The 16739-nt window shown below is 42.1% G+C and overlaps 1 protein-coding gene across 1 annotated transcript in view; it reads right to left on the reverse strand.

Moving 5' to 3' along the window:
• The window catches only part of LOC124623017 (lachesin-like), a 384735-nt gene that overhangs the window by 133713 nt on the left and 234283 nt on the right, over positions 1–16739 (reverse strand). Inside the window, exon 6 of the mRNA XM_047148808.1 lies at positions 1570–1708. Coding sequence (XP_047004764.1) covers positions 1570–1708 — 139 coding nt within the window. The remainder of the gene's footprint in view (positions 1–1569; positions 1709–16739) is intronic.

Here is a 16739-nt window from a genome sequence, read left to right on the forward strand (position 1 = left end):
ATAAATCCTAGGATAAAAATGTTTCACAATCAAAAGCAACTGTATTTTGATGCGTTGTAGTGCTCTTGTCAAAATGGGGATCGGAGCATTCGGCTTGTCACCTGACTGGGAGCCGGCCGCGGTGGTCTCGCGGTTCTAGGCGCGCAGTCCGGAACCGCGCGACTGCTACGGTCGCAGGTTCGAATCCTGCCTCGAGCATGGATGTGTGTGATGTCCTTAGGTTAGTTAGGTTTAAGTAGTTCTAGGTTCTAGGGGACTGATGACCACAGCTGTTAAGTCCCATAGTGCTCAGAGCCATTTGAACCATTTTTGAACCTGACTGGGATACCGTAGGCGATGCTATTTAACACAGCGTGGGCTAGACTTGTGAAATCAGTGCAGCTGATTGTGAAAGTACTTTAGGTCTTATAAGAAGTGGGTTTCAAGTGGCACCATATCAACGGTGTATGACAAGCATCTCATCTTCGAAAATCAAGCACAGAAGAATCAGCTGGCGATCACCTATGTCAGATTTTAACAACTGCTAGCTGGACCATAATGTAGCGCCGTAATCCCAGATTGAGTGCTGGACAACAGCAGACGGTGGGCAGCCGTATCACACAGATCTACCTCAGTGCTTTGGAGAAGAGAAGCCACCGTAATACACGAGTAACACTCCTCATCGATCGTCGTAGTGAAAAGACAGAATACAGGGATGGAGGCCCCAGTACAGTGAAAGCTGTCTGGACCGATGAGTTGGAACCTGTCAATCACATTTTCACAATACGTCGAAAGTACACGAGTCTTTGTATCTCATTGATTAACAGTGGCCCAGTTGAGCCCTGGTGGTGGGAATTCTGTAAAGTAATGGATATTCACGGGTTTTACCTATCACCACTCGAGACAAATAATTTAGTTAGAGTCGTCTGAGACAGTTTTTGTACAAGCCTGGGATTACTTTAGCAAAAACAACTTCTACTGAAGACAATAACTATTTAGACAAATAACAAGAACAGTAAAATAAAGGAAAAACACTTCAGTTACTTTACCTGGCTATCTTTCTGGAAGAGTAGGGTACAGAATAGAACTAATAAAATTAAACTTTCTTCCAGCATAATCGTTACACAGTTCTGTGTTACTGGTACTCGTACTCTGTTAGGTGCCTCATCCCGTGCCTGACCCTGCCTTTGCTTCTCTTTATAGTAGAAGTCTTTGTACTTGGGTTAATAGGGACCTGCAATGTGTTTTGGAGCTTGACAGGCGGATTAACTTTGGCTTCTGTTTTTCCGAAGATGGAAAATTGTTATTTCAGTATTTTTATGGATATTTTGGAGCTCAAAAAACTGATTGAACTTATCTTCCGCTTTCCTTAAGTTAACGGTTCCCACAAGAGTGGGAAACGAATGAACTTAATGCCAAGTATTACAGGTGGCCGTTAGACGTCAGCATGTGCAAGTAAGCGTCCTGTTTTCACTATCACACAAGTAGTAACCTAGATGGTTGATCTAAAAAAAAGTGGTGGTTCCGCACAGTAACCACTGATAAACAAACGATTAAATGGTGACGATAAGGCGTTTGTGGCAGACTTACCCGTCTAGCAACATCTCGCCGCGGTTCTTGACCCAGTAGTTGATGGTGTTGGGGAAGGCCTCCACGAAGCACTCGAGCTGCACGTCAGTCCCCAGAGGCGCTCCCAACAGCTGGTTAGGAACCCGCACCGATGGCGCAACTGTGCAGAAGAAGAGGACAATTGCTAAACTGAACTCAACATGCAGCAAACGCCACCATTCCTAAAGGTAGCGAGGGTAAAATACAAGGTGCATAAGGTTATTCACATCTTGCGTCGAAACGAAACTGCAGCTGTGAATGTCGAAGGACATGAAAGGGACGCCATAGATGAAAAGGGACTCAGACACGACTGTAGTCTCTCCTTGAACCTATTGAATGTGTACATTGAGCAAGCTGTAACAAATATGAAGGAAAATTCTGGAGAGAGAATTGAAGTTCAGGAAGAAAATATAAAAATTTAGAGAAATGCTGATGACGTTCAAATTCTGTGAGAACCGGCAGAGGACCTGGAAGAACAGTTGACTGAATGAGTACTATCGTGGAAAGAAATTGTGAAAAGAACATCAACAAAGGTAATAATATGTTTCTGCTCTGGTCTTCAGTCCGAAAACTGTTTGATGCAGTTCTCCATACTACTCTAAATTGAGCACGCCTCTTGAAACCCGAATAACTACAACTTACATCCTCCTGAATCTATTTACAGTATTCATCTCTTGGTCTTTCTCCAATACTAAACTGGTCATCCCTTGATGTCTCAGAAAGTGTCCTGTCAACCGATCCCTTCTTCTAGTCAGATAGAGCCACCAATTTATTTTCTCACCAATTCTCTTCTCTACTTCCTCATTTGTTCTGTGATCTACACACGCAGTCTTCATCATTTTTCTGTAGCTACATTTCCAAGCGTTCCATTCTCTTCTTGTCTAAACTCTTTATCATCCACGTGTCACTTCCATATACAGCTACATTTCAAACAAATACTTTCAGGAAAGACTTCCTAACACTTAAATTGATTTTCGATGGTAACAAACTTCTTTTCTTAGGAAACGCTTTTCTTTACATTGCCAGTCTACGTTTTATATCCTCTCATCTTCGGCCACCATCAGTTATTTCCTCTGCTCAACTAACAAAAATTATCTCTTACTTTAATGCTTAGTTTCACTACCTAATTCCAAGAGCATCACCTGATTTAATTCGACTACATTATATTATCCTTGCGTTTCTTTTGTTGATGTTCATCTTTATTCTCCTTTCAAGACGGTATCCATTTCGTTAAAATGTTCTTCCAAGTCCTTTACTGTCTGTCAGAGAATTACAATGTCATCGAAAAACCTTAAACTGTTGATTTCTTATCCCTGAACTTTGATTCCTACCCCGAATTTTTCTTTTCATTCCTTTACTGCTTGTTTAATGTATAGATTGAATAATGTTGGCGATAAGCTACAACCTTGCCTCAATACCTTCTCAACTATTTCTTCGTTTTCGTACACCTCGAATCTTATAACTGCTGTTTGGTTTTTGGACAAGTTGTAAATAGCTTTCTTCTTTCTGCTGCCTTTAGAATTTCAAAGAGAGTATTTCAATCAACACTGTCAAAAGCTTTCCCTAAGTCAGTAAATACTATACACATAGGTTTGCCTTTCCTTAAACTATCTTTTAAGGTAATTATATTCATAATGCATACTGATCTTCTCCGTGTCGAATTAAACTAAAGGAGGAAATGATATTAGGAAATGAGGCATTCAACGTAGTAAATGAGTTCGCTATTTCGGCAGGAAAGTAACTGATGACAGCTGAAGCAGAGAAGATATAAAATGCATACTGACATAGCAAGAGAACTACTTCTGAAAAAGAGAAATTGGCTAACGCCAATTCAATATTAAAAATTTAGGAAGCCTTTAAGAAGACTTTTGTGGTGTAGCTTTACGCAGGCGTGAAAAGTGCTTGATAAACAGTAGTGAAATCTACAGAATACATTAATTTGAAATTGTAGTGCTTCAGAAGAGTCTGAATAGTGAATGGGTCATCCTAAGGCATCAATAAATCGTCAGTTTGTTAATTGAGGGAAGAATGGAGGAAAAAAATGTAGGCTCGATTACAGTAGGCAGGTTTAGAAGGATGCAGGCTTCATTTGTTTTTAATCACAGAACGACTGGTGGTCGTTTACTAGAAGCAGCATTCAGTCATTACTTGAATAAATCTGTGGTTCCATGTTAGAACTGCCCCTGTCACGTAGAACTGTGAAAATCAAACGTTGTAAATTTTAAACAAAAATGTGTAATACAACTATAAAATAAATTTTGTCGCTTTGTGGGCTGTATGGTGCTATTAATTTCCTAATCTAAAACATCGTTTCACAGCTGACTGAACTTTAATTTTTTGACTGCAGTTTTGACGGTCGTACGATATACCAGCACCCACAACGGTGGTTCCCAGCCTTTCTGAGACAATTACCCTTAAGTGCAATCTGATATTGTGTGGTCTCTCCCCCCTGCCCTTCCTCTTCCCCTTCCCCCCGCCCTCCACTGTCATCAATATTAACGCTTACCTTTACAATTAGCAAGAATTTACTTACACATTCTCATTTTTAAAATCACGAAAGATAAATGATATTTAGATTTTAAACTATGAGATAATGAGTTGATGAAACAATCTGTACTGCTCATGCATAGCAACTTTATTTTTTTTTTTACAGAATGATGCAGTTTTCATTTCATTGGCAGAGCTACCAACGAAGGCTATTGGGAAAGTAAGGTTCGATCGGTTGCGAACTGCTGAAGACAGTGAAATTCAAAAAAGGTTTCGTTGCAACAGTAAACTACACCTTCCAGCTACTTCTGTACGTAGTCGCCGATCCGCCTTAAACGTTTAGCGCAGTATTGTACCAACTTTCCAACACCCTCGTCACAGAAGGCAGCCGTTTGTGCATTTCGCCTCTTCTCTGCGCTGGTCTGCAGTTCGTTGTCTGTGCCGAAATGTTGTCTTAACAGCCAGCACTCCATGTGAGCAGAGACGAACGTCAGAGGGAGCCAAATTCTGGTTGAATGGCGGGTGATCAAACATTTCCAATTGAAGAAGCAGTAGGAGCGTCGTCATTGCCCCTGGAGTGTATGGCTCAGAATTGTGATGAAAAATAAAACAACTCCACGAGTACCCACACTTGGCACGAGACTCTAGTGTTATAAACGCCTTTACGGCTGACTTTGTGCTCAAAACGGAAAAAAAGTCACGTGGCGCGATCGACAGACACACCAGAGACACTACAGACACTTCTCTGCAAAGCTAATGGGGTTTTCACTGTCATTTCTATTTCTTGGGTCTTACTTTCCAAATAGCCCTCGTATAGCACCTTCTGAGAGAAGAAAGCTATCAGCATCGAGGGTAGAAATTTTTTACAAAACGTGCTTCCGCTGCAACACTCCTCTCCTTGAGGACACCTGCTTCACCACGAGCCTATATTCTCAATTATACTTGAGCTATTTAAGTGTGAACTACATTTACTGTTCCTAAATCACTTCACTGCCGCGCTCCTTACTTCTGTAGTGGTAGAAATTGGAGGACTGCAGGCTTCAAATCCTTTATGTCAAACCAACAATAATACTGTACATGCTCCGAAGCAGTGCAGTAGCCATTATACAGATGCTGTTGGGTTATGCAATCAATTAATTCCTTTATCTGTTGCGAAGTTAATAATGGAGCAATTTATCATCAATTGCTGGAACTAACTAGAAGTCGGAGAAGGAATTTTCATGAGATACTTAAGCACATACGATGCCTACGTCGCAATTTGACGGTCATTGATGGCTGGTACGACGTACAGAGTATGTGTGTGGTGGGTGGACTATGTGAGGAAGATATTTTTCATACATTCGTTTCACAAGGTGTAACCTCTACTACACTGTCTCATGCGTTAACGCTAGTATTCGAAATGAGATTATTGGTAAAATATCTACAGGGTTCGACAGTCATATCAAACGTGATAATTGCAATGACCTTTCAAAAATTTAGTTTCGTTTGCGAAAACAGTCGACCCCTTTGGGTTGTACCCCTCAGAAACTTTCATTCTATCCTTCAGGGGGTCATTACCTTAGGTTGGAGACCGCTGACCTATAATTTATAAAATATACGGATATAATACTACAGTGTAAATACAAGGTTACATAAAAACGATTTGAATACGTAGTTCTTCATCAAATGCAACAAATTTCGTAGGTTTGTGCCAATTATACAGGTTGAAAATAGAAATGAAATAGCAATATGTTTATAGTAGCAAACTGCAGCTACAGAATAAGTATTGAATACACACTGTAACTTACGTCATTACTTAATTCATATTACTTCGAAAACATTGTGAAAATTGTTTAAAGAGATTGATTTCTGTGTAAAACAAACGAATCGCATTGCTAATTCGATTTATTTAAATTACGCATTTGTTTTCACTATATGCAGGAATGCTTTACGCTTTGAAATTCTTTGGTATGCCATATTGTTGTGCGAGGAATGCAATGCTATTTCGAATGCTGGTTCGTTCGCAATAAATACAGCCAGGAAAATTGATATTGGAAATCCCTATCGGATTTTGTTGCTTTGCAATTTATGAGAGAATGCTCACTGATCATATATTTTTTTTTTTAAATCAAAACGTCAGATTTCTCTAGAAGAGAAAACTCAACGATTAAATAGTGCAGCAGAGCCGTTTCGTCAGTGGTACTTGCGTGCAGATATTGTATACGTCTCACATGTGAAACGTGTTGAACGGCAAAGCGAATTCTGACAGTTGAATTACTCCCACTCGTTTAAATGCTGACATTTGTAATGAGCTGAACGCTTTGGTCGCTTGGCCTGTAACTGTGTTTTAGTGAAATCCTGCTCTGTTCCCTCGGTTTATGCCGAAACTCCGCAACTCTATTGACAAAAGAATGCAACGTGGTAGATTATCTAAGAGGGAATCTGTGTATGTAAAAAATGAAGTTGTTGTCGTATATGTCAGTTCATCTCATGCCATTTTTTAAGGAAGAGTGCATAACATACACAGTAGCTTTTGTGGCCCCGTATTTCACTTTACTCCTCTATGCAAACTGCGCCTTACCGTTCCTTGACTGCATAATCCGGAATGCATCACAGTACGCATGAGTGACAACGTTGCCTTGGGACCTAGAAAACCACTGCTTCTGATAAGGATATTTTCGCAAGGCGCTGTGTCTGAATTTCATGCTTATCCAAGTCAACTTTAATAATTAATTACTATTTCTGTTGTACTACTTTTATTCGATGACAAACTGATAACATCAACCGATTCTCGCGATAAACACCAACTAAATATTGAATCATGTCGATATTACTTTCCTTTTATGGCACGGTGTTAAAGCAATCACTTTCCATTTCTCAACATACCCCTTCTCTTCTTCTCTTTTTCCCATTCTCTTCCATTCAGTCCTTCTTCACCATCTCTCACCATTCTCCTCCCAACCCTCTCGTTCTCCCTCACATACCATCCCTCTCCTCTCTCTTCTTTTCTCTCTCTCTCTCTCTCTCTCTCTCTCGTTCTCACTCATATAAATACACAAACAAACGAGCACGCGCGCACACGCCCACTCCAGCACACACATGCATCTTCTCCCCTGTAAGCATTCACGCAAGCGACAGAAACAAGCCAGGTATAACGCCTTACCCATCTAACGAGGCGAGTTATGTATCGAAATACGTTAAAGTACGCCTCCTGTAAATGTAACTGATCGTACAATATCAGACACGGTGGTGAATCATTAACTGACAATACATTTGGTGATATTTAATTGTTGCTGAACTTGCGCCAGAGTGGGATTCGCCCAATCAACAGTCCATTACGAGCGTAAGTAAAGTCGTCTTCGATTAAGGAAATAGTAAGGAAAAAACTGTCCTAACACTTACCGGTTCACACTCTATATATATCCAGTTTCTAAAGATGGTACTAATTACTTAGTTTGAAAAATTTTACTCTTCACAGCACTGAGTGTTTTCTCGTCAGCTGACTCAGTCATGCTTTCTTGTTACTAAACAGAATTCCGGTTTGCCTTAAGTTACTTACTTTTCAGCCACCATTGCCGTTTACGGTGGGTGCCTGTCACAGTTTGGAGAAACAAAGGTGAACGTAAGGTATCCTTTTTTTCAGTTGCTGCTATATAAATGTTAATTTTTGACTATGACAACGATGACAGAAGTCCCTTAAACATGCTGAAACACTTTATCGCAGAGCAAAACTGAATCACATGAGGCCATGCTCCCAAACGAATGGTTGTACCTGGTACGCCATCACAACCACAGGGTTTTAAGGTAGTCATCTGCTATGAGTCCAATTTGTACCGCAATATGTTAGAACGCATCTGGCACGTCTATGTCATTAACTACTGACAGTAAACTAATGATGTGTAATTAGTTCAACTTATTCTGTTACGGCTGGTGGCATTGGCTTTTGTACAGCCCTAGTGAATTCAAGAATATTTCTAAGGCACCTCCCGGTGTCCGCGGGTCTTCTCTCTGGAAGCAGTAGTCGATACCATAATCTTCCCCGACAACACATCCGGACTGGTGTAAATCGTCTCCGTGACTGTTGGTTATTCGTATCGATTTATTTTTCGCGTTAAGAAAGTCGTAGTATGATTAGGGCAGTGCGAGAGGTAGCAGTGTCAAGTCAGACGCGTAAATGTTGCGTTCCTCAGTGTAGCTTGAATGCAAATTCCTTGTAGCAGCTATTTTTATTTTATGCTGGCAAGTACCGTGAGGCCCCAAATCCTCTCCGCAGGGGCGATCTTCGCGTGTCCCACTTTCCGGGGTGCCTAAACGTTGGCAGCACTTCCAAGACTTGCCTGCATGGTTCCAGGGATCCGCAGTGGTAGGGCGGGTGTGGTAGAGTCGTGTGTATGTTGCCGTTGTTAGCTGCTTTATTGCCTAGTTCTTGTGTAAGCTTAATGTGGTGAGAATGCTTAGTATTGTAGAGAGAGCGTGTTCGAGCCGAGAGGGGTAGCAGTGCGGTCTAGGGCGCCTTGTCACGGTTCGCGAGGCTCCCCCGTCTGAGGTTCGAGTCCTCCCTCGGGTATGGGTGAGTGTGCTGTCCTTGGCATAAGTTAGTTTCAGTTAGATTAAGTAGTGTGTAAGCTTAGGGACCGATGGCCACAGAAGGTTGGTCGCATAGAATCTTGCTACAAATTTCCTAATCTCCAGTACGTTCGAACATTATGAACTACCTTAAAGAGAGTGGTCTATTGGCACACACTCAACACAGGTTTAGAAAACATGGTTCCTGTGAAACGCAACTAGGTCCTTACTCACACGAAGTGCTGAGTGCTCTTCACAAGGGATTTGAAACTGATTCCGTATTTTTGGATTTCCAGAAGGCTTTTGACACTGTACGTCACAAGCGGCTTGTAATAACATTGCGTGTTTAAGGCATATCGTCTCAGTTATGTGACTCGATTCGTAATTTCGTGCCAGTGAGGTCACAGTTCGTATTAGCTGACGGAAAGTATCGAGTAAAACAGAAGTGATACCTGGCGTTCCCCAAGGTAGTGTTATAGGCCCTTTGCTGTTTCTTATCTACATAAAAGTTTTAGGAGACAATCTGATTGGCCATCTTACGCTGTCTGCAGATGATGTTGTCCCTTATCGTTAAGTAAAAACATTAGATGATCAAAACAAATTGCAAAACCATTTAGAAAAGATATCTTTATGGTGCGAAAATTGGCAGTTGAGCCAAAATAATGGAAAGTGTGAGGTCATCCACATGAGTGCTTAAAAGAATGCGTGAAACTTTGGTTACACGATAAATCAATCAAATCTAGGGGCCGTAAATTCTACTAAATACCTAGGAACTACAATTACAAACAATTGAAATTAGAAAAAACGCATAGAAAATGTTGTGGGAGAGGGAAACCAAAAACTGCGGTGGATTAGGAGAACACTTAGAAGATGCCACAGATCTACAAAAGAAACTGCCTACACTACGCTTGTGCGTCCTCTTTTCGAGTATTGCTGTGGGGTGTGAGAGCCTCACCAGTCAGTAACTCGAAAAAGTTCAAAGAAGAGCAGCACGTCTTGTATTATCGAGAAACAGGGAAGACGGTGTCACGGACATTATTGGTTTGGAGTGGATTTCATTAATTAAAACAAAGGTGTTTCACGTTGCGGCGGGATCTTCTCACGAAATTTCAGCGACTAACTTTCTCCCCCCAAATCAAAAATTCGTAATAAAATAAGTGAAATCAGAGCTTTCACGGAACGATATATATGTTCGTTTTTCCGCTCGCTGTTCGAGAGCGGAATAAAATAGAATTATTGTGAAGGTTGTTCGATGAACTATCTTTCAGGCACTTAAGTCTGAGTTGCAAAGTATACATGTAGATTTAGATGTAGATATATAGCGTTTTTCGTGAAAGAGGAGGATACTTTACGGAGCATGTGAGGCGGCAATTTAGATTCCGTTTTCCGGCTTCGAGGTGTCCGCATCGTGAAACTGTATGTGTTTCAATTCGGAAATTCCAGACCACAGGTTCAGTTCATGATGCACCATGAACTGTTAGGACCACAATTTTAACAGAACGGATGCTTCACGATGTTTCGTGCATCTGTTAAGGATTGTAACAAAACCAGTGAAGAGAATATAGCAAAAGACTGAAGTCTCTTCCACGACAGCACGTAACGCTGTAACCAAAGAACTAGGGATGTATCCGTATAAAATTACTACTGTGCAACACTTACACTGTATGGACCATACCAAACGAACAGCGTATTGTAAGTGGTTTCAGCGATCTGTTAACCGACCTGGAGTTGCTGTTTTATATCGAACCTTTTACACTAATGTGGCTTTGTTCCACCCATTTCCAGTACCTACTGCGACATTGGTGAGTTCAGTGTACTTAAATGTAATTAATTAATTTCATTGTTCCAACTGAAATAATATTAAATCCCATCTCCCAACGTAATTGAAGTCCCTAGCTGTGAATCTCGGCCCCTAGCTTATACAACGACGTCAAAGGGCTGCCAAACTTACACGCCCCGAAGGCGAGACAAGCAGAGATCGCCGCTGCGGAGAGACCTGGCGGACGCACGGTATCACGCCAGTTACAGGATAACTGTTCATGTGGGATAAACGACCGAGTGTGTCAAAGGGATGCTGGTGGCCTTCATGGTGCTAAGAGGTACACCACTGAAGTCGCATATGGCGGTGGTTTGGGTTTGGTGGGAATCACGCTACAGAGTGTCTGACTCGGAGCTGTCCTTGAAGTAACCTATTTGTAACAGTTCGTTGTATCATGGTGCTCAGATTGCTGTTCCAGATGCAGCACGATTACCACAAAAGATCATTCAAGAACACTGCTCATTATGGCCGTCAGGCCACATCTAAACAAATACCGAGATACAGCAGCTATTAGAAAACAAGTTGTTAGAGATAAAGCAGTCCCTATCGCTTCTAAATTAAGCTTCATTACAATAAGTGACGCTTCAGAAGTCTTATCGCTCTCGTTAATTCACACGACGAGTTGTTGTTCGTCGTCAGAATGTGAAACCATAGTTAACCAAACAAAGCTTGCTTGTCTGGTCGAGAGTAAGCTTGGCATACAGAGACGTAAGGCATCGAAGTGTTCACCAGTATCAGTTTACATGGCCGAATTTCCGAACGTGGAAATAAATGGAGATACATTTAGCACTGCACCGGGAACTCCACGGAGCTTATATTACCCCTGAGAAGGAACCATGAAAGGTACGTAATAAATCGCAGTGCTCCATGATTTAAGGCTGACGAGGAGCAGAACTCAGTACCTATAAGAACTGCTTACTAAACACAATGAGATTTCAGAAATAAGTTCACCAGTGGAACCTGAAACGATGATACAAATCATTTCTGCCTGGCAGGGACTCGAGCCGACAACCTGTATTATAGCTACGAAAAGACATGAAGTATATATTGTTCCTTCACTAGTTGCGAGAAGCGCACAAGTTCGGCTAGAGGTAACGCATCGGACACTTCTATGCAGCCTGGGACTCCAGCCCCGCCCATATCGTCTTTGTGTACCCCACACAAAGAAGTGTCAGCTATGAAAATCTCTTTCACTAGTAGCTAGGATCACCTCGTTTGTAGAGATATGGAGGAGTTTGGCATCGTCTGGAAACAACGAAATGATGGGACAGAATATTCTCAAAGGATTAAATCCAGAGAAAAATAGGAATCGGAACTCGAACTTAGAGCCAATATTTTCAAAATCTCAAGATCACTTAAAAGAAGAAATGTGGGTCTTACGACCTTATACGACGATTGGTCTGTGAACTAAAATAACATTATTAGTGTAAGAAAGCTTGGGTTTTGAAAGCTTGCTAAAGATGGAGTTTCTGCAAGCAGCGACTTCCGCCTCTGACAGCCAAATATAATCCAACCCTGTTCCAGTCAGTAACGAATGGACATGTTTAATGTTTATTTGGAACCACAGCACAATGCTGCGCTGTTTACTTTGCCTTACTGGAGGTGAAGAAGTTATGACTGTGAATGTTAAAAACTGATGCCCCCAGCTGGAACTGAACCAACACCTTAGCTGTTACATGGTATCCTCAGTCCAACTAACCACCGAAATTCATGTGAGTTAGCACCATGTTTTTGTCATAATGGGATAGACAGCACACAGTATGAGAGGTGTTGACTTGAACTTGAGTTGTTGTGGAGAATAACCTATTGGTTGTCTAGTAGTCAATGTCATACAGTGTGAATGCAAAGCAGTGATATCAAACCAGTCCTTTTCCTTTTAAGCCGTATTTCGTCTGTCTCCCATGACCATCAGTCTGCCTTAAATTCAGAGACCATGTCGTTCATTTTATAACCCGTCAGTAATAGAAAAATCTTGCAAAACCCTGTGAAAGGACTTGTGACAGTTTGCCACCGTAGGACCACTCTCAGCGCCATGAGCCAGCGGCCGCTTGATACAGATCGGCGTCATGCTGATGACGACGAAATGGATCTGCAACTGAGTGGATTCCGTTTATTTCCTTTGTATGTATCGCGGTACTCAGTGCATCTTTCCATTCTTCTCCCACACCATAAATACTGGAATGGTCCTCATGATGTTGCAGGACAAGTTATTAAGCCCCTTCATCATAGATGCACAAGATGCACTCTTTAATTGTTAGCCTTGGCTGTATGAAAATAATCATCCTGTTAATGACAGGGTCATGACAACACAGTGGAACCTGAGTGGTGACACTGTGAAGGTTTTGTCACTTACTGGAATGAAAGACAATTATCTTATACGTTTCGCTTGACATATTCGTGGTATACAGATCAAAGTTGCTGAATGAATTCCACATCGACTTATCATAAATACACACATAAAAAAAAAATTTCGCATCACCTCTATTCCGAGAGTTATGGAACCCGTACAGAAAATTGGAATAGAGATCAAGATAAACATTATTTCCGCTCTTTCTATTGTTCATGAAAACCACACAGTACATGCTGTACCACCATACAGCGAGACCTTCAGAGGTGGTGGTCCAGATCGCTAAACACACCAGTACTTCTTATGCCTAGTAGCACGTCCTCTTTGCACTGATGCACGCCTGTATTCGTCGTGGCATACTACCTGCAAGTTCATCTAGGCACTGTTGGTCCACGTTGTCCCACTCCTAAACGGCGATTCGAGGTAAATCCCTGAGAGTGGCTGATGTGTCACGTCGTCAATAAACAGCCCTTTTCAATCAATTCCAGGCATGCTTGATAGGGTTCATGTCTGTAGAACATGCTGGCCACTCTAGTCGAGCGATGTCGTTATCCTCAAGCAAGTCATTCACAACATGCGCACGACGGGGACGCGTATTCTCGTCCATGAAGACGAAGGCCTCGCCAATACGCTGCTGATATGGTTGCACTATCGGTCGGAGAATGGCATTCGTGTTTCGTACAGCCGTTACGGTGCCTTCCATGTCCACCAGCAGCGTACCTCGGCCCCACATAATGTCACCCCAAAAAAGCAGGAAACCTCCACTTTGCTGCACTACCCCATTATGACAAAAACATGATGCTAACACATGTGAAATTCAGTGGTTGTTTCGACTGATGTTCGTTTCTAACAGCTAAGGTGTGGGTTTGATTCAAGCTTGGGCTATTAGTTTTTAATAGCCACAACCTTGTGTTCTTCACCTCTAGTAATGCCAAGAAAAGAATGCAGGACAGTGCTGTGGTTCCAAATCAACATTAAACATATCCATATGTTACTTAGCGGAACAGAGTTGGTTCAGTTTTGGCCGTCAGAGGCGAAAGCCGCTGCTTAAAGAAACTCTGCTCTAGCAAGATTTCTTGTACTAGTAACGTTATTTTGGTTCACGAACCAATCATTATCTAATGCCATAGGACCTATTTTCTTATTTTAAAGTGACCCTGGGATTTTCAAGTTATTGGCACAGCAATGGGATTCGAACTCTGATTCCAATTTCCTCTGTTGAGATGATACTGTCCCATCTTTTCGTTGTTTCCTAACGATGCCAAACTACTCTACGTCTCTACGAACGGCGAGTTCCTAATTACTAGTGAAAGGGGATTTGATAGTTGATGGCTGTGATGTGCACTGGGTAGGGGTTCAAAGCAGCCCACAACTACTCATTGCGTTACATTTAGCCCAACACGTGCACATCTCGTTACTAGCGAAGAAACAATAAATATTTTATGTCCATTCGTAGCTATCAGACAATAGAGAAAGGTGGTGGGCTCGCTCCCCTGGGCCGAGCGGTTCTAGGCGATTCAGTCCGGAACCGCGCCGCTGCTAACGTCGCAGGTTCGAATCCTGCCTCGGGCATGGATGTGTGTGATGTCCTTACCATAGTTAGCTTTAAGTAGTTCTAAGTTCTAGGGGACTGATGACCTCAGATGTTAAGTTCCATAGTGCTTTGAGCTATTTTAACAATTTTCTTCGCTTCCCTGCCATCGAAAATCATTTGCATCGTCGTTTCAGGTTCCAGTATCACACTGTTGGTCAACATGTTTAAAATCTGACGTCTCTCTAGGCTTACTTAAAAATTCATGTAGGTACTGGGTTCTACTCTCCTCCTATCACCACAATTTTACTTTATGGCGTTTCACAGTTGTGCGTAGCCCTTTAATACAATAAAGGGCAATATAAGCTTCGTGAAGTTCCCGGTGTAGTTCTAAATTATCGTCATTTATTTGAAGGTTCGGACATTCGGTCTTGTAAACTGATAGTATTGAATATTTCGATATTTTACGTTTAGTTTTACCTGGTCAAGTTTCGATCAGACACGCTAGTTTAGTTTGGTTCAAATTCTGATACGAATAAGAGGTCGTCATATCATTAATGAGTACGATAAGACGTCTGAAGTGTCACTTTTTTCAGTGAAGGACGATTTCTTCTCTAATAATATGATTTCTAATGTTTGTTGTATAACGGTACTGGCTTACATCTGGACTGATGCCATAAAGTGTCGTGTTCTCAGTTTGTCTCGCTATCCCTTCCCTTTCACTTCTTTTTTTTTTGTGTGGTGTCACAGATGTACTATCACCTTGTGTCTGTATTTCCTAATTGTCAAGGGTAAAAGTGTAATATTCTCTTTATTTCCGCGTGAGAAGTCTATTGGGCACGAGAGCTTTTGACCCTCGTAAGATTTTGGCTACTTCCTGCATTCATTTAGTGTTACATATTACTCCAGTTGACTTTACATACATGTCACGCAACTTTACATTACTTTTTCTCCTGTTCTTGTTAATAACACACATTATTTGTTATGTCATTGGGGTGTCTCGATGATAGTGTGTGGAACTCTGACGCGATGCCACCTCTCAGGGGCGACGGACCCCACATGAACAAGATGTCATGTTACTACAAGACATCTTGTGCTTCAGTGGTAATGAGCTGTTTTTGAGTGGTTGATACGATTAATTCCTTGATGGTCTCCACGAGCAGTTTCTAATGGAGATCCATGCCATATGTGACTGAATTCAGGATCGTTGCTCTACAGAGATGTGGTTTGGCCCTCACGTCAATTATTGATTCGATAACATTGAATATAATTGATGTAACTGTTACATGGTACTGTTGCGTTTTCTCTGAATATGGTCCTTGAAGGGAAGTTTCCCATCCAATATCACTCCCAGGTATTACAACTGGTTTGCGATGATGTTCAGTGTGACATGGTGACTGAGTACGGGCCGGAGGCGAGTGAACATGATGGCTAAGTGTCTTCTCTGCATTCAGAGAGACTCGGGTCGCTGCTATCCATTATTGACTAAGTGTAAGCTGACATAGAAGGCGCCTTACCGCTGCATCGACTCTGTAGCTACTGGTGAGGATCGCAGTATCATCAGCGAACTGTGCAAGGATGACTTGTGGAAGTTACAGCAGACCATTCGCGTATAAGATGAATAGAATCGGGGACAGAACAGAGCATTCAGAACGACGCGGGTCGCTGCTATCCATTATTGGCTAAGTGTAAGCTGACATAGAAGGGGCCGTATCACTGCATCGACTCTGCAGCTACTGGTGAGGATCGCAGTATCGTCAGCGAACTGTGCAAGGACGACTTGTGGAAGTTACAGCAGATCATTCGCGTATAAGGTGAATAGAATCGGGGACAGAACAGAGTGGTGATGGGTGACCTCAGGCCGTTGTTGAATGCTAGACTGCTGACCATCATTTCTCACAAAGCATTGCTATCATGCTGTCGATAAGCTTCGTGCTGTAGTCTGGTATGGTGGGGACCTCATGCAGTTTGGTGAGTAGCTTATTTTTCCGTACTCGATCATATGCCTTTTCAACGTCGAGAAAGGCCGCCCATGCATAGTTCCTAAGGTTCACACAATATGCGATATGCTCCGTAAACCAGAGGAGCTAGAATTTGGATGGCAGGCGTAGCTGGGAGGCGAACTGGTCTGGGAGTATGACATTCCATTGGGTGATTTCTGGCTGAAGTTGTTGAAGTATGATTTGTTGTAGTATTTTGGAGAATGCTGGCCGGAGGCTGATGGGCTAATGGTTTGCAGTTGGCGATGGTCCTTCCCTAGCTTTGGTAGCGGTACAGTGTGATCAATCTTCTAATCGAACGCAAAGTATCCTACAGGAGTCACTTGTTAAAAATGCGGGCTATCAACACCAGTGGTTTGTGTGGCAACTTCTTTAACTGTTCGATAGTCATACTGTCCGGTCAGGGGGCTGAGTGGGTACTGG

Source organism: Schistocerca americana, chromosome 7 (genome assembly GCF_021461395.2).
Source record: "Schistocerca americana isolate TAMUIC-IGC-003095 chromosome 7, iqSchAmer2.1, whole genome shotgun sequence".
Taxonomy (NCBI): Eukaryota; Metazoa; Arthropoda; class Insecta; order Orthoptera; family Acrididae; genus Schistocerca; species Schistocerca americana.